The sequence below is a fragment of the Perna viridis genome, chromosome 14 (assembly GCF_037379345.1).
Source record: "Perna viridis isolate PV_CMFRI_1.1 ecotype Kerala chromosome 14, ASM3737934v1, whole genome shotgun sequence".
Classification (NCBI taxonomy): Eukaryota; Metazoa; Mollusca; class Bivalvia; order Mytilida; family Mytilidae; genus Perna; species Perna viridis.
Genome location: NC_142458.1, coordinates 16,110,867 through 16,136,964, shown reverse-complemented (window position 1 = coordinate 16,136,964; position 26,098 = coordinate 16,110,867). Strand labels below are relative to the sequence as shown.

The 26,098-nt window shown below is 32.0% G+C and overlaps 2 protein-coding genes across 5 annotated transcripts in view; one reads left to right on the top strand and one right to left on the bottom strand.

The window, feature by feature from the left end:
- Window positions 1–2,225, bottom strand: part of LOC148598384 (uncharacterized protein C8orf34 homolog) — a 31,058-nt gene extending 28,833 nt beyond the window's left edge. For all 4 annotated transcript variants that reach the window (XM_088560646.1, XM_088560645.1, XM_088560644.1 and 1 more), the window contains exon 1: window positions 2,070–2,225. In XM_088560646.1, coding sequence (XP_088416772.1) covers window positions 2,070–2,132 — 63 coding nt within the window. In that variant the 5' untranslated portion in view covers window positions 2,133–2,225. The remainder of the gene's footprint in view (window positions 1–2,069) is intronic.
- Window positions 2,226–2,351: 126 nt separating this feature from the next.
- LOC148598383 (kynureninase-like) lies at window positions 2,352–25,368 on the top strand. The gene is made up of 13 exons (XM_088560648.1): window positions 2,352–2,498; window positions 5,697–5,902; window positions 6,341–6,461; window positions 7,113–7,195; window positions 7,444–7,505; window positions 10,491–10,562; window positions 11,925–11,999; window positions 13,094–13,240; window positions 13,848–13,946; window positions 14,905–15,031; window positions 16,046–16,131; window positions 18,617–18,871; window positions 20,063–25,368. Exons 2-13 carry the CDS (start codon window positions 5,716–5,718, stop codon window positions 20,192–20,194), a joined length of 1,446 nt encoding a protein of 481 aa, XP_088416774.1. The 5' UTR covers window positions 2,352–2,498; window positions 5,697–5,715; the 3' UTR covers window positions 20,195–25,368.
- Window positions 25,369–26,098: the final 730 nt, after the last annotated feature.

Sequence of the window (26,098 nt, the reverse complement as noted above, 5' to 3'; positions counted from 1 at the left end):
TGAATTTTTTTGTCAGTATTGATGACCTTAAAGGGAAATTAAGAAAGGTACATGTACGTAATGACATGAAGAGCTCACTATTATTTGTATAGTTAAGTGGGCACAAAGAGAGTCCATCAGCAATGGAAGTTTACATAAAATATTAAACATTCTTGAGATGGTCCCTAATAAAAGTTATCAACCAAAACTGCATGATATCAGTAGGGTAGGAAGTCAGTAGAAACAGCCTTAACAGGAAAGTTCTGCAGCAAGAAAAAAAGAAATGCACCCTTATCAGAATAAAAAAAAATAGACAAGACAACCATTTGATTCTGGGAGTGGCGATGTAAATCAAAAACTTGGCCTGGAAACTTTTGAAATGAATACAAATGTATTCTGGCCTCCCATACCTAGTTATTACTGTGAAAGTACTATTGTTCGTGGGGTACCAATTTTCAATGGTAGGTCAAACCACAAAATTTGGTTCCCAGCAAATAGTAGATTCCCATTGATATGTATACTGAAAACTTCAAAAACATGAATCCAAACATCCAAGAACTTGTTTTTCTTCCCTGATCTACAAAAATTTGTATCTGCAAATTAAAATACTTTCACAATAATTAAAACACAATTTTTGCCTCCAGATTCTACCATACAGTATAATGAAAATAAATAATTTAGCAGTATAGCGTTTGAAAATAAAATTTCTGATTTACAAATTTATGAAAAAAATAGCTGTTCCCCCTCCAGAATCAAATGGTTGTCCCCTAAGTGTTATTTTTTTTCATTTAAAATGTAACACTTGTCTTTAATGCATTTTTTTTTTCTTTGGCATAATTTATTCATTGAAAAGTCCAGGAAAATTAGCATGTACTTATGTACCTTTCAAAGCTGTTTCACTTGCTGTTCAAGAACCTTTTCCACCTTGGAAAAAATATACTATGTAGCTCAAATCTTTATTCAAATTTAAGATTTACATTGTATTTTAAGATAGGAAAAGGCAATCAATTTGGAATTCAGGCAAAGATGACAGTTGCAGCAGTTTTAAGTGCAACAGTTGTGTATATCATGTGTCATGTGTACAATATTCCTGTCATTCATGCAGAACTGTTATATTTCTACAACAAAACAGATTGAGGATTGAGACCTGCACAAACATATATATAATAGCTAGAGCTGCTTGGTAAGTAGAAATGAAAATTCAATAATGTTGAACCTCCCAGTGCTTGAACATACATGTATTTTATAGAACCAGTTTACATAAATTTAATTCTAATCACAAGATTCTTCATGCTTATAGCTGTTTTTGGTTGGCGGAGAACGTCGTTGCCAGAAAGTTCATACATGCATGAACTATGCCAGATTGTTCATACATGCATGAACGCCAGTCAACTTGAAACCAATATGGCGGCCGTGTAGTTTGAAAGAGTGTGGCAACAAACTGAACAGCATAATATATCCATAATAATAATTTATTACATGCACATTGATTTTACCAGACAAGTTTGTTTACAGAGAGTAATTTTCAGCTCAGGGAAAGAAACTTATCACAGATTCTGACTGAAACCTTGAAAACACCTTGTTGTAATTTTCCTTCTTCCTTGTTGTATTTCCTTCATAATCATATTCCTGTTGAATTGCTAACATCTCATATTTTTCAATGCCAACTATCACTTTGTCGATGCCACCTTCACTGTTGTGCAGCCGGTAATGTGTAAATATTTGTCCATGCTCCAACACTATAAACATAGTGTATCAATATAGTCAACTGAGGCTGTAAGAGGATAACTTTGACTGTCAGATAGAATTATAAGGATTGAACGGCTATTTTTAGTCATTCACTCATGTATGAACGGATCTCTCCACTCCTAAACATTACATGAATGCCCTTCGGCTGTTCATTGGGTTTGGGAGCTCTGAGATCCATTCATACATGTAAGAACGACCGAAAATAACTGTTCAATCCTATAATGAAGTTGATCTACAATCTTCCACAACAATATTTTTTAATCACATTTTTTTAAATGGTTCTATCATGCTTATTTGTGAAAGCTTCCGATATTTCATTTAACTCATTTTCAATCCATTACCTCAAAAAGAGGAGTAAGTTTATGTCTATCCATGTAATTCTGTATTCTTTGTGGTGTTCCCATTTCTGAAATTCTGTAAAAACAAGCTTCAACAAGAATTTGTTATTGTTTGGGTAAGAATCGGACTGGGGAACATAACTTACAACTTTTTCGTTATGGGTGCGTTCGCTTGTGCTTACACCAATCAAGCACATGTTTTATTGAGTAAAAGACCCCTCTTTCGAAATATTCGTGTGTATCACTCCTTATAAGGCCCACCCTTATATTTAGAGAAATTTGAAGGTTTAAACTTCCTTCAAATATAGAATGATTTCGTTTACTTAAGCGGCTTACACAGAGAGCGTAAAATTTGTGGTGTGTTGTGACCTTCATGTTTGGAGACAACTTCGGTTAATTTGTGGTCAAGGTGAACATTTTATCAAGACGCAGGTAAAATTTTTATGCGATAACTATGCTACCTGTCATTGTATTTTAGTCTACAAAAGCTGCAGTGCTTCGTGCTTTTTTTTTTCAGACAGGCAGACATTATACATTATAATTATATCCTTTAAAATATGATTTATTTGTTTAATAAGTATTATAATTGTTATGCCAACTTGCAGTATTGGTTGCCTCTTAGCACAGGTGCTTGTTTTATATAAACAATATTAATAAGGTATTGAAGGAGTAATCAAGGGAACCAAGGTTATAGCAGTAATCAAAAGAATGTAATCCAGGGACAAAGACCAAACATGGAAAACAGACATACACAACAAAGAACATAAAGTAACTAAAATCATACATACAAAGTAACAAAAGAAAACTCGGACTCCACTAAAGACTGGGAACATAGACCAGGTGCACTGGTAGGGTAAGCGTCCAGTGCTTTTCTAGAAACACCCGCTGAGTTGCTCATAAAAAAATCTAGTCGTGGTAGACAAAAGAGGAAAGGAAAACTATGACATGTTGAACAAATTAGTTTTCATAGCGCAGATGGATGCACCGTAACAATCCACAAGTTCATGGTGACAACCATAAAACGTCTTTAGTGATGACTTCAATCTTGTAGCAACATAACCCTGTTCCAGATGCCAATTTGTTAGAATTCTAGCACAATACAAAATGTCTGCGTAGTTTAGCAAGCTCTGGAAATAATGAATGGGTTGTGATATGAACCCTCCATACGCAGGTGCTGAAGGGATGTTGCCACAGATGAAAGGAAAGTTGACAATTCAGAATGAAAAATTATCACGTTTGTCGTGAAGTTTGGTCAGTAGTTTTCCTTTACCATAGATTTCTAAGTGTAGGTCAAGATATGAGGCTTACCTCACAGTGTCTGTAGTATCCTTTACCTCAAGTTCTTTGGGGTAGATGCGATGTATCAAATCCCCGAAATTAGGATTGTTTAAAGATGATACGTCATCTATATAGCAGAAACTGAAATTAAAGGATCTAGCTATACAATATTCTTTCTTTCGGGTCAGATCAGCTATAAAGTCAGCCTCATAAGAGTGAAGATATAGGTCAGCAGATAGAGGAGCAGAATATGTCCCCATTGGAATGCTGACCGTTTGTTGAAAACACATTAAACGCACTGGACAAATATGTTGTCGATTAAAAATTCCAGCATTTTGTAAACATCTTCTGCATATTTGGAGGATGATTTGGAATTATTTCTTACAAAGTATGAGGAATCTCTACCAAAAACTTTATATTTGTAACCAGGTGTACTATCTTTTTTGGAAAAACAACAATGTATAATGTTTTATAGAAGTATGCAGTTTTGAATAATCATAGGTTTTAATGCTATTGTATTCTGATAATAGTCTTGAACTGATTGTGTCCAAAAGATCTTTTTGAATTTTTCACGATCCACAATGAATCAATGTCACTACAAGAGTAATAAGTGTTGTGGTAGGACTACAGACACTCTTTGACAGCTGTGAGTATAGAAGTCAGAAGTTTTGAAAGAGGTTTGGTGGTACATTTTGCAGATCCAGCCATGTAACGTTGTTTGTACGGATTCTTGTGGAGTTTAAGAATCCGGTATATAGACAGTATATCACAATCATCGTCCTTGGTAGAGAGACCAAAAGAGGATAGCACAGAGACATGGTTTTTCACAATTTCTTCTTTGGAGAGTGTGGTAGCAGTATAGGTCTTATCACTGCTATTATTTTCTATGTCTGCCTCTGATAATAGACATTGGATGTAAAACGTTTTACAGACAAAAACAGTGTTGTTTTGGGTATTGTCTGCTGGTACGACAACATATTTGTCAACTATAGTAGACAAAGTTTTTGCTACTTAAGGGTGTTTGAAAACTGATGTAGCCTTGGCACTCATTGACCTACTTAAAACTTTCATTTGTTTCAAAATTAAAGACCTCATGGCCTTCAATGTCTTCTTGTTCTCGTTTTAGCCATTTTCTTGCAGTATTGCCTTAATCAGTGATTATAGTTAGCTTTTCTGTGCAAGATTCAGAAGAATAATCAAGGACAATAAAGCCCCTTAACCACATGGATTGTGGGATTATTCTACACATAACATGTGACAAACAAAATTCAGATGCAACTGACAGCTGTTAATTAAAAAAAAAATGCCTGTAGATCCTATCTTAGAAAAGCTATGCTTTGATTTGGATAATACAATCAGAGTTTGAAAATATTGAATTCTGATTAAAGTATGATTTTTAAAAAAAAAATTCTTTTTCATTCATTCATTTTGGTGTGCATATAATTTGCATATAGCATGGGGTGCATATTATGCATCAATATATAAGAATTGACCTCGAAATGAAAGATTCTCATACAGGAAAAGAGATCGCAAAATGTAAACAAACAAACCAGAAGTAAAATGTTACAGAAAAAAAATTTTTTCCAATCATCAAATACATACATGTATACGTCCTTAAATTTGAAATGATATTTTCTTCAAATCCTGTTGAAATGTCTTGTTTCAGACAAAGGTAATGTACAATATTTCTTTCTTGAAAAAACACGGTTAGAAATTAAAATGAAATAACTTAATAAACAAAATGTAACTTAATTCTGTTTTTGTCAAACCTTCCTTACTAAATGGTTTTGCTGCAGGAAATGGGTATTTTCAAACTAATTTGATTATTTCTAATAATATTCTACTTTAAAGGTAAGTTTTAAAACGAAAAGTTACAGCCAAAACCGGAAATGTCTGATTTTCCTGATTCTTGATTTTGTTTTATAAATCATTTAATTCATCATGTGGCAATTTTATCATGCTTGGAAATAAAACTTATTCAATTTTTGTAGCTACTGATCTTTACATGATGTTTTAGTGTTAATATAAGTTTCCTTCACATTTTTGTAGTAAATACCACAACAAGGTAAATAGATGGACTGATCAAGTGCAAAATATCAATCTTTTGTCTTACAAAATTGTACTGCAATGTATGTCTAAAAAAGTTATTTTGCACTTGTTGTGACCTTCAAAATTGCACTGCCTGCAATATATAAATGTGCATTATACACACCAAAATATGGTATATACTATAGAAATTTTTGACAGACTAAAATTGACAAAAATGGACAGGTTCACAGGCACAGATAGGTAGTATACGAAGCCTTTTATTATGGCCTACTAATTAATGGTTCTCTTGTTTAACTTCCACAGGTTGTGTTAACTTGCCAAGATGGAAGAACCATCAACAAAGAAGGTGAGATATGATCAGCATCCAGGAGAAACTCTCCAAACCATTGCTGAGAAGCTAGATATACCAATAGATAGCGTAGAATTTGCCCGATATATGGACCAAAATGACCCAATCAGACATTTACGAGAAGATTTCCACTACCCAAAGATGAAAGAATTACATGAAAGTAAGAGAAATAGACATATCTCAATCTTTTACAGCTGTAAACATTTGACTGTAGGATAGTGGTATGAATTTGTTATTCATGGTGTAATATGTAGGTCACTTGTTTTTAATGGGATGTATCATGAATATTAATTGATGGATCTTCACAAAATTTTACTTCACAATTTTAACCCACTAAAGGATGGCTGGTATATTTTTTTCTCATAATTCATCTATATATCTCAAGTAGAAGCTTATCATGTAATTTGTACCATAGTATTCTACACTACAAAGGTCTGACTTTGATTTTGGGAGTTATTACCTAAATGGTGTAGGAATTAGTTGGTGGGGGCTAAAAAGGGCTTTAAACAGGCTTTTTATGACAACTCAAATTAGAAAATCAATCTGTTGGAGATGATCAATAATAATCTATGATTCTTGGTTGTTATATTTCTTTTAGTTGATCTAAAATTAGTAGACCCAGAGGAAGACTGTGTATATTTCTGTGGAAATTCTCTAGGTTTATGTCCTAAAAAAGCCAAAGACTATGTCAATGTGGAGCTAGACAAATGGGCTCAAATGTAAGTAGGTTAATCAATTGGATATGAATATGACCCAACAGACACTGATATAAAATTCTGCAAGGTATACAGAATTTTTTCAGTTTAACAAGTTAAGATATACACATTCTAATGAATTATAATTGAAAATGATGTACTAGTCAGATTTTTTTAAGAGAAAGAAAATTTGTGTACATGCAGTTAAAATTTTGGTTTCAATAAATTGGAGATGAATGTTATTTAAATTCCAGTAGTATTTTTTTGGTTTATGTGGATGGTATTCTCAACATTCATGGACACTTGCATTAAGGGATATTAAATTTTTTACACAAGGACTGAAATAAATCTGAAAGTTTTAAACAGGAATTTTAACTACTGTGAAAGTATTACTGTTCGTTGGGTTCCAATTTTCATGGATTTTGTGGGTTTTGTAAACCATGAAATTTGGTTCCCTACGGAAAGGAAATTTTTCATTCATTTGTATGATAAAGTTGTCAAATCATCGAATTCAATAATCCATGAAATGATCATTTTCCTCTAAACCACGAAAATTAGTACCCATGAATAAAAGTACTTTCACAGTTGGTATTATTAATTAAAAAGGAATTTTACCTGTGCTATTTTTAGAGAGAAAAAAATTTTATAAATTTATATTTTCCTTCTTCTGAAAAGAGGAGTGCAAGGACATATGAGGGGTGATCTGCCTTGGGCCTTTTGTGATGAGAAGCTTGATGAGTCTATGGCTCGACTGGTTGGTATGTACAATTTTGTATGCAGCATTGAATATTAAAAATTTCAAATTTTCATTACTGACTGGCACTAGTAGTTTTCTTTCAGAGCATATTGCCATCAACACAGAAATTATGAATTACAACATTTAGGGGTCAGTGATAAGCATTTATTACAAAATTATAGTCATAATTTTTTCTGTTCAGAATTCCATCCTGATCTTGAAACATAGTCATGTATCTGTGTTCTAGCATGCTTTCAAACTTAATTTTAGGGGGCCATGAAGGAGAAGTTGGAATCATGAATGGTCTGACTGTGAACTTGCATTTGTTATTGGTAAGAATGATATTTGTAGGGCTTGTAAGTCTCGTTTTCAATTCTTTTTGTCCTGTATTTCTACTGTTTAAAATATTCAAAACCGAAAACTGATTTGTATTTAGTCATCGACTCAAATCAGTATGGTACATATATAGCTGTAAGAAAGTTTCTTTTTTGTAAATCCCAACTTTTTATAAATTGTACATACTTAAGTAGCTGTAAGAATCATGCAAAATCTATACTATAAAAAGTGTAATTATTCATTCAAATTTGTCTGCTCTTAGGATATAATCAACATTGAAAATCCAATAGATTCTATTGTATTTCAGTGTCATTTACAGAGTTAGCTCCCTTAATTTTGAAATGTGCAGTGCATTCTATATAATTTTTATCTCCTAAGAGCATGGGTTATATGAAAAACTGAACGTTAATTTCTGTTTACTATGGCAATTTAAACAAAATATTAAAAATAAAAATATGTAGGCTTTTTACCCATGAATTACATTTAGCATGATTCTTAGCTGGAGTGCTACTTAATCATTAAATTGTTATCACTGTATGTATGCATTAGAAGTTTTCATTGATAAGACTACAGTATATATTCTATAAATAACCACATTGCTTACTTTTGAGTGGAATTTAGGGTACATGGAGTCACAGGAGGAAACTTACAAGCCCTATTTAAACAACAGATGTTTTATTTTTAGACAAAGTACAGATTTGATTAACAGTCCTTAAGGAGGTAGACCTAAGGTAAAGGACACAGCTCTTACATATCATTGGAACGTTTGTGTTCAGCATTTTACCTCAATCTCATGTAAGCATCAAAGTAACTTGGATTGATTTCATTCTGTTTCAAATGAAAACTTGATGGGCTTTGGTGAAATTGAATATGATACAAACATATCACTGATTTCAAGAGTTATGTCCCTTACCCTAGGTCTACCTCCTTAAAAGACTTATTTGAACTGAATTTCAGTTTTTTGAAGAATTTTCTGTGAAATATTTGTTATACCTCTGTTCCAAAGAAGAGGGGTGTATACTGTTTTACAGTTATTAATGTTTCTGTGTGTTGGTGTTTACGTTGGACTCTTACAGTTTTATCAGCAACTGTTCATCACAGCGACTTGAAATTTTAACACATTCTTCCTGTACGAATGCCATACAGTTAGAATCTTTTTTGGAAAAAATCAATGACAGCTTCCTGTTTACCAAGAACTTTGTTTAGTTTTGAAAGTTTAAACTTTTGTTGCACTTTTCTCAGCAACTACTTAACACAGCAGCTTGAAATTTTAACACATTATTCCTGCAGGTATACCATGTAGTGGGGCCCATTTTTGGAAAGATTTTACAACTACTTCCTTTTTACCAAGGACTGTCGCTCACAGATTTCTGGTTTTCATGTGCTATAAATATTTTATCCTGCAATGAGGTTATTTGTTAAACGAATAAAGGTATATGGTTATTTTTTTGCTGTATCCGTACATTAGCAGGTTATTGACTTTCTGGCTCCTCCCACTCACGTGATCTGCGGAACTACTTTTTTCTGGTATGCGTAAATTAATCATGGTCGCCACCATAGATACGATATAAACATATTGTGATTGCGTATCCGGTTAATCTTTTTTTTTGCTGTTTTGTTTCATTTTCACCTGAATAAAATCAAAGATTTTATGTAAACCAAATAATGATTTTGTTTGTATTTTTTTCACCGTCATATATAAGGCAAATCCCAAATCTCATTCAGATTTGATTCATTATCAGTTTGCAGACAACTTCCCCTGTCATTTCAGTCATGTCGGACTGGAAGCCAGAGTGTCTGTCACAATTTAACATAAACTGGTCCCCACTTAAAGAAATTAAAGCATTACAATATGATAAAACTCTTGAAGAGACAAATGACCAGGAAACTGTTATGGTCTTGGATTTATTACTGCCTAAACCCCAAGATAATGAATCAGAGGAACACTACATTATAGATCTGCCCATACAACTGCCTCCTCTTCTTCAAAAATCTCAAACAAATATTTTAAATCCCAAAGAAACTAGTGCACAAATTTCACCCCTGAACTCTACTGCCATATACCAAACAGAAACAAGTCAGCTTCCACATTCGGCAGAGCCTCACATTTTCTACCTGTTCCATCGCCTCGTCACATATCTTCAATAATTTTCGACAATGTACCTATATTGTATATATATTTTTTTAAGAGACCTGAACACCCTCCCATATACATACAATAAAACTGCCCTTATAGGACTTATTTGAACCATTGCCAAATGATGAAAAAAATGTTAAAGTAATTACAATGCAAAGAGGTAAAAGGATATAGAAGTACCAGTGTCTGTCTGTCTTGTCTGTATGTGCATCTGTCTGGTCACATTTGTGTACGGAACTCCTTGGAAAATTGTTCAAATTATGTAGGATTTTAGTCACCATTTGTAGTTGATCATATTATGCAGCCATATGATAAAACAAATTTTATAGGTGTTATGGGACTTTTGAATTTCATTTCTTTTGCAGTAGTGAGGGGGCATATGTCTACAAGTTGCTTTTTGTATTTTGTTTTATTACCAAACTTTTTTATTGTAGAAATAGTTACAAACCATTATATTTTTCCATTATATTTTTACCATTGTATCTTTAGACATAAGAAATTTGTAGTCTTTACTCTATAAACAACAACTTCTATGCTTTTTCAACTTGTGTTACTGACACAAGGTCACTTGACAAAGGCTTGAAAGCCCCATAGTTCAAAGAAGTGAAAAATTGCCACCCTGACCCATGAAAAAATACCTGAACACAAACCAAAATGTTAATTTTTAGCATATAATTAATGTAAAAAGGACATGTTGGGTACTATTGTTTTAATTATCGATGTATCCAACATATCGGCTTGTTTCTGGCACGTATTTTTCAGTTTCAATGTGACAATGATGAATTTTTCATCAAATGTATAACATATACTACATCTTCACATTTAATCTTGTTTTTTGGTACAGATATCCTTCTATAGACCAACTCCACGGCGGTATAAGATTTTATGTGAAAGTAAAGCTTTTCCATCAGATCATGTAAGTTATGACAGAGAAGCAATCCTTTAAAATTTTATCAAAGGCTATATTGTTCAATATGTTCCCAATTGTAATTTTATAGACTATGGGAGTTCTTTTAGTGTAAACACTTTGATTGTTATTGTCTACAATTTTTCCAGTGAAAAAATTACGTGAAAAAAAGTCTCCCTAAAATTTTATAACACTATGAAGCAATTATTTTCTTCTCAAAAACAAAGAAGTGAATTCCTTCAAATAAGTTATCTTGACAGAATCTGTTAAGTAGCACTCCAGCTAAGAATCATGCAAAATTTGATTCATGGGTAAAAAGCCTACATATTTTTATTTTTGATATTTTGTTTGAAATGTCTTAGTAAACAGAAATTAACATGTGGTTTTTCATATCACCCATGCTCTTAGGAGATAAAAATTGTATAGAATGCACTGTAGATTTCAAAATTAAGGGAGATAACTCTATAAATGACACTCAAATACAATAGAATCTACTGGATTTTCAATGTTGATTATCTTCTAAGAGCAGGCAGATTTGAATGAATAATTAAACATTTCATAGTATAGACCCATAAAACAACTTAATTACAAAAATAAAAATATGTAGCCTTTTTTAGGGTGTATCACATTTTTCAGATTTTGCATGATTCTTAAGAAGACAGCTACTTAAAATCTGCATATATTATTTTTTGGTGATTTTAACAAACTCTGTTAAGTAAACATATTTGCAGGAGTGCTTTTGAAAATAAATTTACTAAGTGTTCAGAAATCAGTCAAATGCAATGTTTCATCGTAGAAAGCAATTTTGACTTTTGTCATGGTTCATCAGTCTAATATAACCTATCATTTAGCAATAGTGAAAGTGCTTTAATTTTGTGGAAAACAATTTTCTTGGATTAGGGAAGATCTACACAAGTTAGTGGATTCTTGAATATGTGGCTTTGAGGTTTTCAGTGTACACATCATTGTGAATCTCCTTTTTGTTGTGAACCAAATTTCATGACCTTGCTCATCCTCAAAAACCATGAAAATTAGTACTTTCACAGTAGTCATCAGTCTCTCAATTAGTGGATAAGTTCACAATATGGCAGGATATTGTGTTTTGACTTACTTATAATAAAAATATACTGGTCAAGGAGTAGTTCTTGCTGGCAAGTAATTTCATCTCTCCTGTGAAACAAGTTCATGTCCAAAACTTAAAGAAAAACATCTAATAGATTGGTGATATTTCACTTACGAACAACAATTTTCATCGAGGAATAAATTTGGCAGATTTGCGAGCATTACTTCTGTCTCGAAAACAGCGAGATCTACTCTCTGACCAGTGTTGTACTCACAATGATTTCAAAACCATCTGTCTGAATTTTACAGTATGCCTTTGCAAGTCAGATGAGATTACATGGATATGATCCAGAGAAGGCTATGGTCTGTGTGGAACCAAGAGAGGTATCACTGTTAAGGGGGTAATGATCCACCACTGCATTAGAGCATCAACATTTTTTTTTATATGATTTGGAAATTGATACTAAAGACATTCTTGTGACTCCAATCCATTTTCTCAGTTAGCTAAACTGGAGGTCAAAAACCTAGCAATGACAGCTAAAAATTGTGTTAATTAATCTGAAACAATTTAACCTGCAGTTTCAAAACATTTAGAATTGGCATAGGTGTTGCCAAGATTTTGTTTTCGCGACATGTTTTTTGTTTACTAACTTTATTTGGACTTTAATCTAATTTTAATGCTACAATTTCTTGTGACATCTCCTCCCCTAAAAGATGACAGCCAATGTTTCTCTATACATGTATTACAATGATAGTAAAATGAATGATCTTTCTCACAGATTCCAAATCTATTTGTTTTGACAATAATTTAAGTAACTTATTATAATTTTAAGCTGAAAATTGAAAAAAAGATGTGAGAAATTTCAAATTGCAGCATAATATTTAGTGACCTAATTATAAAAATTACAATATTAACAGGATTGTTAGTAAAATAATCTTTATATGTATGGTATCATGACAGAGTGTGACTCTCATTTAAACTTAAACATATGATAATCAATTTAAATGATAATTAAGTGGCTGCCTTTGTAAGAATCATGCAAAATCTAAAAAATGTGATACACCCCAAAAAAGGCTACACATTTTTATATTTGTAATTAAGTTTTTTATGGGTCCATACTATGAAATGTGTAATTATTCTTTCAACTCTGCCTGCTCTTATGAGATAATCAACATTGACAATCCAATAGATTCTGTTGTATTTGGGTGTCATTTACAGAGTTATCTCCCTTAATTTTGAAATCTACAGTGCATTTTGTATCATTTTTATTTCCTAAGAACAAGGGTTATATGAAAAACCAAATGTTTATTTCTGTTTACTATGGCAATTCAAACAAAATATCAAAAATAAAAATATGTAGGCTTTTCACCCATGAATCTTATTTTGCTTGATTCTTAGCCGGAGAGTTACTTAAACATACATGTATTAAGATTCTCACGCATGACACTTTATGTCACATTTACCTAATCCATTCCAGGGAGAATCCACGCTTAGAACAGAAGATATTTTAGCCAAGATAGAAAATGAAGGAGATGAAATAGCTGTCGTCTGCTTCTCAGGGATCCAATATTATACAGGCCAATTGTTTGACATTCCAACCATAACCAAGGCAGGACATGCAAAAGTAGGTAAAGTCAAATGTGAAATAACAAACTGCATTTCCTTTTTTAATGTTACACTGGCAAGTATTTGCCCACCAGTGGTTGATTAAATGCTGTCTTTTCATCCACTTAATCCAGACAATCCAGACAAACACTCATCACACGCACCTTAACAATCAAAATGTATGAGGTTTGCCAACATTTTTATATTGTTCTATGGTTAAATGAAAAAATAAACATTTTTATATATTTTTTTGTGAAATGTTTGTCTTCATTGAAGGAAGCTAACGAAAAAAAAATTGAGTTTCAAGTAATGCAACATTGTTACATGAAAGAGAGGATTGGTATATTATGGGCTCAGTATTCTAGGAATTGTAAAAGAAAAGGTTTTCATGGGAAAATTTAAAGGAAGATTAATATGTGTTTATTAAAGTATGCTTTCCGAACTGAACAAATCTTTACAGAAACTCAAGTTTTTGTAATTCCCCTAGGGAAATTGGAACTTAATGAACAACTTTCTCATTTCCCACACCAAAATTGTACATGCCCTGTTGAAGGGAAAATTTTAATTCTAGAAAACTGAGTGCTTAAAAGAAATTCAGCTGCTTATTTATTATTATGATAATTTAGGGTTGTATTGTTGGATGGGATTTAGCACATGCTGCTGGGAATGTAGAACTTAAACTTCATGACTGGAACGTAGACTTTGCGTGTTGGTGTTCATACAAAGTAAGTTACTTTAAATGTATTAAAAGAAAACAGAAAAGCGTGAAAACTATAATTGATAGACTGAAACTTTTGATTGATGAAATGATCCTCATGATAAATCCTACCAAACTCTTCATGGAGTCAAAATTGTCTGACAACTTCTTAGAGTTATTGCCCTTGAAAGGCAAACATTTAATCAGGTGAGCGATTCAGGCTTCCATGAGCCTCTTGTTCTGATGTCTTGTTAATAAGAAGAAAATTGTATGGTTCTTTTTGAAATTGTACCCATAACTGAAATGAAATTCTGAGAGTGTTTTTTTTTGTTTTTTTTTTTGTTTTTAAACATTTAGGAATTAAGGACCAAAAAGAGACTTAAAACAAACATTTTCCGGTTTCTTGGGAAAACTTCAGTGAAAGCATATGAAGTTCTATAAAGTTTCTTACCAAACAAAGACGGTTCTGTTAGATTAAAGGGTTATGGACCTAATGTTTGAAAAATTAGGGGTCATAATTTATAGTGGTTAGAAATGAACATTTTCGAAGACTTCATATAAATTTTTTGTATTTTGTCTAATTGGAAATTGAAAATCCTTTTATCACTTCATTTTATTGCACTTCTGGTATTGATTATGATAAGCGTATTACTTTCACAGTGTACTAATTTTTGCTATATCGTGGTGGACAGACAACAGCAAAAATTAGCAACTGCAAAAACTAATACATTTACAGTACTGCTGAAGGGTTTGGGAAAGAGGAACATATATACCTTTTAATAGATACAACAACATAATCCCCCCTCCCCCCTCACTACGCTCATGAAGTGTAATGTAGGGGGTGTTACGTTATTGTATCTAACCTTTGAAGTGTTCAAAAACACTTTTTTCTCTTTCTTCTAATTGATACAAACATGGAGTGTTTCTTCTGTTTTGTTTATGATATTTTGATAAAATTATCAGTTTCAATTTTTTTTATCTTATAGTACATAAATTCCAGTGCAGGAGGGTTGGCTAGTGTATTCTTACATGAAAAACACAGGGACCACAAGAGACCAATACTAGAAGGATGGTGGGGGCATCAATATTCAACCAGGTTTGAGATGGACAATAGTAGGTATAAATATATGTAGAGAGAGAAAGTATTTTTCGGAAAATGATGGTTCTGAAACATAGAGGGACGAAACCTGATTTTATAACCTCGTGTGGAGAAGTGTTCTAAACATACAAATTGTCGTGTTGTACTAACTTTGCTATTTCTGTAGTGGATTGAAAACCGTGAAAAACAGTACATGTGAAATTAATTTTTTAACACTTTATAATGTTTGTCATTTTTTGAATCCCCAAACACGCTCACTTTACAGAATCCGTGAAAAATCAGCAACCTCGAAAATTAATATGTTTACAGTAATTAATACCATTGAAATAGAATCTATATATATCTATATATTTCTAGCAACCAAAGAAATGAAGATTCTTTTCTAGAAAACAATTATCAGTATTCTTGAACTGTAATTTTCCTCTACTTTCTAAGAATCAAGTGTAGTGAGAAATTAAAATGCTGCTGAGAGTGCAAGACCGAGAAATATCAGATTCCTAGTTCTTTCAGCTGGGCTGTGTCAAGTTAGAGAAAATAACATCTTAATTTCTCACTACACTTTATTTAGAGAAAGTACAGAAAAATGTCATTTCAGGAATACTGAAATTTATGTTTCCTAAAAAAAAAGGCATAAACCCACCAAATTCAGTTTAATTTCTAGTTTAGAAACAGTTACCGATCACATAACAAGTCTTAGTTTTTCATTTGGTTGTTGCGGTTTTGAGAAATTATACAAGTTGTACATGAAATTGGCACTTTGCATGAGTTACTGTTCTTGATTTGGTTTAAATTTGGTTGATTTTAGTGATAGATAAATGTATGATTTTTAAAAAAGTGCAGATCTGACTGCAGAAATGATTATGTGAAAGTATAGCATGTATAGACTAAAAATGCATCGTTAATTTGGTGGATTTTTCTACACCTTGAATCACTTTATCGTTGGTAGTGTCTGAATTTTATATGGACTGGTACTTAGAAATATAAATTTAATATAATAACTATGTGACTCTCTCTTACTTGATTTGCAGCTCATAATTTGATACCAGGTGTTTATGCCTACAGAATCAGTAATACTCCTGGTCTGTTGTGTGCACCACTCAAGGCCAGTTTAGAGGTTTGTTACAATTAGTGAATCTGCTTTTGTTTTTAGAGTGTTATAAAATTGAGGCTTTTGAGTTGTCTGCCCTTTCAATGTTCATTTTGAGTACAATTAAAGCTGCATTAGCCGTCATTTTTGAAAATTTTTGTTTCTGTTGAAATATGCGTTAACTTTGAATTATTTTCACGAAATTGTATGATTTCATTTAATATCCACAAATAAAATGTGTTAAATACATGAAATAGGTTTCTGTATATTTATTGTCTTACAAGACAAAAAAATCGATGCAGGTAAATTTGTATGCATGTGACTTCTGGTGACCTTAATCTATGCATGTGCAGTTAGGGTTGCTTTTTTAAAGACAAATCTGATTGCAAAGCGAAAGTGGTTAATCAATGGCAAGGAAGACCGTCGGACTCAAGCTGTAAAAAAAAAAATTCGAATATAATGCAAGGATCCTTTTGCAATTTACGTATTGTGATATAATGTGGCACAAATATGGCCAGGAACTGTCATTATTTATTTGAAAACTAATCAAGAAATAGATGAAATGTAATGTGAACAAGCCACATGCTTACCTGTGTATCCGTTATTGTTATTTTTTTTTACCAAGATTAAAGTATTTTTAACCCAGGTTAATGTCCTCTCGGCAATCTTTGGAAGTAATGGCGAAAAATAATTAGATCTGAGCTATTGATCTTCTTTGATTAAAAAACGTTGTTTTCACAATATTCTGTAGGTATTATCGACAGCTATTCCTTCAGTTGCATTACTACAAAGTTATTTATTAGCAAAATTCAGTAGAATCAAAACTGAACAAATTTGGCAGCTAATGCAGCTTTAAATAAAATTTAATTTATTTTTCCAAAATAATATGGAAAATCTTTTCATATTCCTTGATTCTGATAAATAGTCAAACTACATTTTTTATGTGGCGGATTATTTAATATGATTCACCCACTGCCTGCTTCTTACAGAGTCTTACACTTAAACCCTGAACAAGCGGGATTTTGGTATTCATGAACATTTTTGATTCTCTTAAGTCTTCATTGAGAAGGGCCAAAAAACGTAAAGTTGGTGTGAATTCAGTGTAAGTGTTTATAAGAATCAGGCAAAATGGGGAAAATCAGAAACATGCATGTCAAAACCCCACCCATCTGACAATAAAATATCACTCAAAAATGCTTTCTCTATTTAAAAAGACCATTATTTGATCTCTGATATCATCAGATTTGTTCAGAAATTTTTCAAAAGAATCTTCAAAAAGTGAGGTTTTTGACCGAGTTATCTGTCCTGGAAATGTCAAAACCCTTAAGGTCAGAGTTATTTGTCTTTGAAATGTTCATTTCCAGTGCATTTCAATGAAATTGTAACTCAATGGTCCAATGGCAAATCTTGTCTTTTTTCATTGATTCTGATGGTGATAATAGGTAAATTACACTATCAAAATGATTTTCATATCATGTTTCATTGACTGCCTGATTCTTAAAAGAGATTGACACTTAAAAATTGATGCATAAGGTTCATTTCTCATTCCATTTTGACAATTCTTTTTTTTTATTTGTTAATTATAAAATTCATAAAGTTCATGAATATTTAACAGATATTGAATAGCATATAGGTGGTAATTTGGAACTACACCCTAAAAATCAACATTTTTATTTCTGGTCCAATTTTGATTTTTTTTTCCATGGAATCTTTCGTTGAAATCACTGCCTGTATTTTTCAGTCATTATTGGCATATTTCTTTCTGTTTCTGAGTTACAAGGGGTCAAATGGGCCAAAAATGTTATTTTTATAAGACTATTTTTTTCAATGTTTTCATGTAGATAGATGATTTATTGTTTTTTTTGTTTTTTTGTAAATTGTTCCTCTTTACAAGGGCTTGTAGAAATATGCTAGCAAATTTACTTTATCATTAACTGTTTTGGTGATATGGGGTTCAAAGTGATCCATGAAAGCACCCTGAAAGCAGAACTTTAACTTAAACTGTATTAAAAATATTGTGCAAATTTGTATCCAAACCAGTTGTTGTGTTCATTATACATTGTAAGTCCCTATATGTCTTATGTTCTGTCCATACTTGCCCCAAATGAACAAAGTTCAACTGGCTGCAGTTGTATCATGCTGCACTCAGTAAGCTTTTTATTTTGGAATGTCATCCTGTAAATTTAATATGATTTTAGGCAATTAGAGACTGCTATTTGTACTTAAATAATGAGTAATTGATAATTGTTGCTAATTTGGCACTTTGTTGTTATATCAGTAATTTCTCCATTAACAGGAATATGCTAGACTTCCTTTGTAACACCTGCTCTGCACCTGTGTTAAAAGTTCAACCAAACACTTTTGAAGTACATAGGTCATTTCCAACAGAATTATTTTGAGCTATTGATGTTTCAGACCCCTACATATATGTGGCATCACTGACACTCCATCCCAAATGACATGCAAAATATTACGAGGGATTAATCTACAATACATTATTTTTACATTTCAGATCTTTAACAAAACCTCCATGGAAGAGTTAGTTGCTAAATCAAGATTGTTGACAGGATACCTAGAACTTAGAATTAAAAAAAAATTTCCGAGAAGCCCATCCTGTCACACTGATGGGATGTCAGATGACTTCAAACATGTTCATGTTAATATCTTTACACCATCTGACATCCACAGTCGAGGCGCACAACTGTCATTATCCTTTTCTGTCAACATCACCCATGTATTTGACGAATTACAGAAGAGAGGTGTTGTGGTAAGATTTTATTTGAAAAAAGATTTTCTCTGAATTTAATCTGTGTTTTATTTATTATGGACTTTCATAGGTTATCATAATTTATTAGAAATCCATCAAATATTCTCTTAGTTTTATTGTCTTAATTATTTGGATGATACAAAATGTGATGGTGAAATAAACAGTTACAGCTAGTAGAGTCCTGTTAATCACATAGACTGTTTGTTAGAACAAAATATGCAATTAACAGAAATTATCATTTCTAGGGTAAATTCGTAATATTTTCAATGTTTAAATGGGACATATTCTTTCCTAAAGTCTTATTAGATTCCTGTCGTAGTGTCTATTCAAAAGAAAGAGAAAATATTGTTGTTAAAACAAAGTCTTTAAAATACTAAGGCATTGTTGTTTTACTCATTTAGATACATTTTTTAGTCAAATTTAGAAATATTTATGCAACACAGAGAAATTTTCTAATTTTTTGGTCTTATATTATGCAATTAAGAGGAATTTTTAACATGGGAAAGATGGGAGATGATTTTGTTCTTTGCGTATTGTCATGTTACAGTATTGTTGGCTTAGTTATTGGTCCGATGACTAGCCGAGGACCAATTACTCTGCCAATATGGAAAACACAATTAAATCTTTATTGACTGACTAGTCCAATACATCATACATGTATTGGTCTAGGCCTATGTCAATATTGAATTTAACCAGGCCAATATAACATATTGAACAGGTAAAGCTGTATTGGACGGCTAAATCCCGTTTTGGCACACTTTTTTATTTTGAATTGTATTGGCAGTTTTGATCATATTTTTGCTAATATTGGAATGTTAGTCAATAAGAGGTAATATTCACTGCATATGCTGTCAATAAATACAAAATGTATTAACATAAATAACCCCTATGTGGAAAATTACTTCTTTAGTTTTTGTTAAGATGACTGATTGTGAACATTACCCCCACGCAAAATTTTTGACCCAACTAATTGTGAATATAACACCTCACCAAAATTTTCATGTTTACTATATAATCTCAGACGAAACCATGGTTTAAAATACATTTAAACTGATATAAAGAGACTGTAAAAAAGAGGAGGGAGTCTGCACCCTCCCAAAACTGCCTGTAGGGAACACTAGCATGGAACACCTGTACTTGATTATAAGAATATCCTACCATAATTGTACTAATATTTTGGTCTATTGACAGTGTGATGAAAGGAAGCCAAGTGTCATCAGGGTGTCACCAGCCCCGTTATACTGTTCTTTTGAAGATGTTCACCGATTTATGTTCTACTTAGAACAGGCATTACAGGCAGCAGCAAAGAACCCAAAGAGATGATTAACTTCTATGCTCTGTATACTATGTATTCTGTTGAATCTTTTAAAGCACTGTAAGGTCTAATACTTTTTTTATGCTATAGCACAGGAGTTGAGAAGGCAAGGGGCCATGTGCCATCAGCCGTTCTGACAAAAAACGTCATGTCATATTAACGAACTTTTTATGATTGTTTACAAAAAAATTACTACTCATATATATTGCTGATTTCAATATACTGTACACATGCTTCAAGGAGTAACCTCTCAGCAGCATTACAAATGGCTCTATCTTTGAAAAAAAAAATACTGAAAAATGACCTCTTTTCAAAATTTCCTCCTACACCACTGAATCTATTTTTTGTTGTTGACAGAAATGAAATTACTATGTGAATTTTTAAAGTAGTAATTTAATGGCATACTACAAAATGAACTGAACAATCATTGAATTCAAACCTTTTAAAATTCTTAAGAGCATAGATGTTTACTTTAACAGATTCTTAGAAGTTTTTACAAATTCTCCATAGTTTCTATGAATTTTGACTGCAAATTATACTCTACTGATACTTTGTAGTTTCTACAGATTTTGACTGCAAATTATGCTCCATGGATTCTCCATAGTTTCTATCAACTTTGACTGCAAATTATACTCTACAGATACTTTGTAGTTTCTACAAATTTTGACTGCAAATTATGTTTCATGGATTCTCCATAATTTCTATCAACTTTGACTGCAAATTATACTCACAGATACTTTGCAGTGTCTACAAATTTTGACTGCAAATTATACTCTAGGGATACTTAGTAGTTTCCATGAATTTTGACTGCAAATTATGCTCTATGGATTCTCCATAGTTTCTATTAATTTTGATTGCAAATTATACTCTACAGATACTTTGTAGTTTCTACAAATTTTGTCTGCAAATTATCCTCTACGGATTCTTTGTAGTTTCTATGAATTTTGACTGCAAATTATGCTCTATGGATTCTCCATAGTTTCTATCAACTTTGACTGCAAATTATACTCTACAGATACTTTGTAGTTTCTACAAATTTTGACTGCAAATTAGCCTCCAGATTCTGAATCTCTCCATGGTAACTTTATCAAAATCACCCAAAGTTCAAGATTTTACAGATTATTTTCATAATTGAAATACTGATTATCTTGAAGAAGTGATAACTGGCCTGACTTTCATAAAAAAAATCTCGGAGATTTTCCTCAAATCCTTGAGTTTGTCCTCAAATCTTCGATTTCAAGTGATTTGATTGGTTGATATTTGAGTTGAAGAAGGATTTGAGGAAAATCTCTTATTACGATTTTTTTATGAAACTGGGCCCAGGTTTGGAAGAAGGAGATTCCCTCACAAAATATTTTCATTGTATTGTAAGATTACACTAACCCTGACAATACAAACCCTCAAAAGAAGGTAGAGGAGCCTGTCTAAATTGAATCCCTTTTTGACTTAATAATTTGTACAGTTCAGACAGGTGTTTGGTTTTTTCAAGGTCCAAAATACATTTAAGTACTAGTCCACATAAAATTCAGACACTGCCAGTGGTTAAGTGATTCATGGTGTAAAAAACCCACAAAACTAATGATGCTTTTCCAGTCTACATATGTTATACTTTCACATAACAATAATATTTTCTGCATTAAAATCTGTACTTTTTAGAAAATCATAAATTCATCTTCAACTAGAATCAACCAAATGAAGCCAAATCAAGAACAATAACTCTTGCAAAGTGCTAATTTCATGTACAATCTGTATAATTTTTACATCAAAAGTGCAACAACCAAATGAAAAACTAAGACTGGTCATGTGCTCAACAAATGTCTCTGAACAAGAAACAAAACTGAATTGGGTGGGTTTTTGACATGCATGAATCACCTCCTGTCTGATTTTTAGAAAGACTGCTACTTCAACAGATAAAAATGGATGTCAACAAGTGTCTGGTTTAGTCAGGTGGTCAGATTATTCAGTTTATTTTAGACAGGTTTCATTGTACAATTGCAATAAATCAATATTAGGCCAATACTTGCCAAACATAAAATGTCAACGGGTTCATGACCTCAGGATATCAACTTAATTTTGTTGATTTCATGATTTTTTATATTGCATTTGATATTTGTTTTTTTCTGGGTGTAAAGCAAATTTTGTACCTGGCTTTTATGGGAAACTCTTCTTTAGTTTTGCGATATTTTTATATATTCTTTTCAATTTACATACTTTTTGTGGCATTTAATTTTTAAATTGCAACATTATCATTTTTGGCCATTGTGTTCTTTTACTGTAAATAGGAAAATCAGGGTTTTTTTACGAATACCTCAAATACATGAGGATTGAAAGTGTGAAAATTTTTTCATTTATGTAACAACCCAGTCACTAACATTTTTAAAATATTTTTTGACACAATTTTATCTTTTTATGACAGCATCAAGAAAAAAACCTGTTAGTTCATATAACAAAATTGCAAGTATTGTAGTCACATTTTTGTGATGATTCAACCATTTTGAAAATGAATTGACCTTTTTGATAACTCTCACATTGCATATATTTTACTATTGATGTAGATGTGTTATGTAAAAATTTATTTTTCTAATTTTATTTTCCAACTTTCTATAGAAATATATTATTTTAAATTACAAGTTTTACTTGTCTCATTTTAACTTAATTCGCCCTCTTGAAGGTTATACTGTATAACCTAGGAGATGAGTATTGTGTCTGTGAATATAAAACCTCAATCACGTGGTGCACACTTAAGTAGTAGTCTTTGTAAGAATCATGCAAATTCTGTAATATGCGATACACCCCAAAAAAGGCTTCACATATTTGTTTATGTTATTAAGTTGCTTTGTAGGTCTTTAAGATGCATTATATAATTATTCATTCCAACCTGTCTGCTCTTATGAGATAATTCACATAAAAAATCCAACAGTTTCTATTGTATTTTATTGTCATTTACCGAGTTATCTCCCTTAATATTGAATTCTACAGTACATTCTACATAATTTTTATCTCCTAAGAACAGGGGTTATATGAAAAGCCACATGTTAATTTCTATTTGTTATGACATTTTAAACAAAATATCAAAAATAAAAATATGTAGGCTTTCCAACCATGAATCACATTTTGCATGATTCTTATCTGGAGTGCTACTTTATAATCAGCATAGATGGTTATTTCTTGTGTGCACTACACACATTGAGGTTGTTTCAGATAGACAGAAAACAAGTACTATCTTTCAATAAAAAGATAGCCGACGCAGTAAAGTTTTGTTCCTTTACCTTCTAAGTTTTAAATTTCTTTCAAGAAAAGAACAAATGGCCACCATTTAAAATTTTCTTTGATTTTTTTTTTGAATGCCACTAAGTTATCAGTATTTGGCTAATCGGGAAACAGAATTGCGATCAGGTGACTTGCGTTTCCATAGAAGAGAGTCCTTATGGTCAAAGGGTAAAAAGCGAAACTATACCGACTGCGTCGGATAAATATATCAATCATTCCTTATAATTTAATTTTAATATCAAAATTTAATGATTAAATATTAAAAACGGTTGATGACATCACTGTATAAAATTGGCTTATGAGATGGTGGACAAAATTTGTTATCCAACCGGTGTGTTACATCTGTCTAAAAATGCCAAAATAGATTCTGTGAAATATTTACTCAGCTCTCAAGTATTTCGTGCCACTAAGTGTGTGCTAAAATAAAAAGGGAAAAATTTTTCGTATACTTTTTTTCCTAAAAATCGCCAAATTTTACACCCACCAATTATACATTGCAGTTAAACATTGATTAGGAACTACTTTTCTCCAGAGTTTTAATTGTGAGCTGTAAATATTTTGTTTTTGTTTAAGATATGAAACTATTATAGATCCTTATTTTGTATTACAGGTTAACTCCTGTCTGACTGAATTCAGGCTCTCTGTACTTCTAAGGTTATAGTTTAAATTTATATGAATTTCCATTAGGCTAAAATATAAAAAAAAATTTCCCAGATTCTCATCTCTTCCCAACCCAATTTTTTCACAATCCCCAAAAAATTTTATTTTGATTTTTTTCCCAGTTAAGGTCAATTTCTTTCAAATTGACAGTATTTTCAGTTAAATGCATTAAAAAATAAAAAAAAATCAAAATTTGCCTGCCTGCCTTTAATTTTGAAAAATATTAGATGAGAGTCTATGGATTTTTTTATTATGGCCTTTTATGATATTGATGATATATGTATTTTCGAAAGGGGTCTGTATTTATTGTTAGGTGTCAACAAGTTGTTAGACAATTGTTAATGCTCAAATATTGCTCAATCTTAAGATTTTACTGTTGCTTATTTTCACATATTTTGTCCAATGATTACTAGTTTTAGCTCTCTTAGCTTTGATAGTGTTATCAAGGGAACCAAAATTCTAGTGGGAATCAAAAGAATGTAATCCAGGGACAAAGACCAGAAATGGACCACAAATGAATACATCAAAGAACATAAGGTAACTAAAATAGTACATACAAAGTAACAAAAGCAAACTAGCAACTCAGACTCCACTAAAAACTGGGAGCATGGACCAGGTGTACTGGTAGGGTAAGCATCCTCTGCTTTTCTAGAAACACCCGCTGAGTTGCTCATAAAAAGTCAAGTCCAGGGTAGACAAAACACAAAGGGAAAACTATGACACATTGAACAAATTAGTTTTCATAGTGCAGATGGATACACTGCAATGATCCACAAGTTCTCGATGACAACCATAAAACTTCTGTAGTGATGACTTCAATCTTGTAGTAATTGAAAGATTAATTCTACATTGTATGATAAAATCCATATATGAGGTTATGTTTTTTTTTGTCCCTTGCTGCGAGGGGACATGGAAATGCCAGGCGTCAAGGTTTTCCACTTTTTTTTAATGCTCCTACCAAGTAAGTTTGTTCTTGGTAGGTAGCCTTATTATGAAGAGTTACAGATTCAGTTAGACTTTGGTTATGGTTGAATGATTTTTACAGAAAGTTACGGCCCTAGGACTTAGAAAATTTCAGTAAGTTCAAAGTTTTCCGCCCTTTTTTGGAGCGCTTTTGTTTTATTTTACTGTATTGCTTTGTGATATGTTATTGTAGGGGATAGCAATAATCAGGACAGTCTTCACAGTTGTATGAAGAAATGGAATTTTATATCAATGTGCTTTTTTAATAATACAACAATAGATACTTGTATTTATCTATTTTTCTTTCACCTGGACCTATAAATTCATTTTAGCCATTTTAAATATGACTTTGGAGTGCAGTTTAATATTTTTTCAAAGAAATGCACAGGTAAGGCAATAAAGAGCTGCGCTTTAAGCACATGATACACCCGTTGACCTTTGATGCTTTTAATGAAGTTACAAACCTTGGTAGCTCGAACTCCAAGGGACCATTGATATGTGTTTGAGTTATCGACAGTTCGAGAAACTGAAGTTTGTATAATTCTGATTTTTTTTCGTTGCTGGTCAACTTTATTGTTGGAAATTGCGTACTCCCTGCGAAGGTGTGTTAATTAATAAGATCTTTTTCTTTCACTTTTGGAAGATTATATTGATTTGTGGACATTAAAAATGATGTGTTCACTATATAAAACGTTCAGAGTTCGAGATCCTTGGTCAATAATTTGTTTTCATTCGATTTTCTTTCATGCTTTCATCATACCGACTTCAGAACATTCTTGAACTTCAATCAGTGTTATATTAAGATCAAAACTACCTAATTAGTGATGACTTAAATATTACCTGTAATTAACTAAAGTGACACTGATTAATGATAGGGTTTCAGTTTATCACACTTTTATTACCCAAGCTGACAAAATGGCTGACGAGTTAGTGAGCGTTATTCTCTAAGATTTATTACTGAACGGACCGACTAATCAGTTTGAGTGTTCGAGAAATCCAAGGTTATTTATATTAATTAT

Bases quoted from the DNA above. Each gene is read 5' to 3' on its own strand.
- LOC148598383 (XM_088560648.1), top strand. From the start codon at position 5,716: ATGGAAGAACCATCAACAAAGAAGGTGAGATATGATCAGCATCCAGGA. The intron at 10,563-11,924 runs GTAAGTTATGAC...TGAATTTTACAG, and splicing joins AAGCTTTTCCATCAGATCAT to TATGCCTTTGCAAGTCAGAT. The intron at 13,241-13,847 runs GTAGGTAAAGTC...ATGATAATTTAG, and splicing joins CCAAGGCAGGACATGCAAAA to GGTTGTATTGTTGGATGGGA.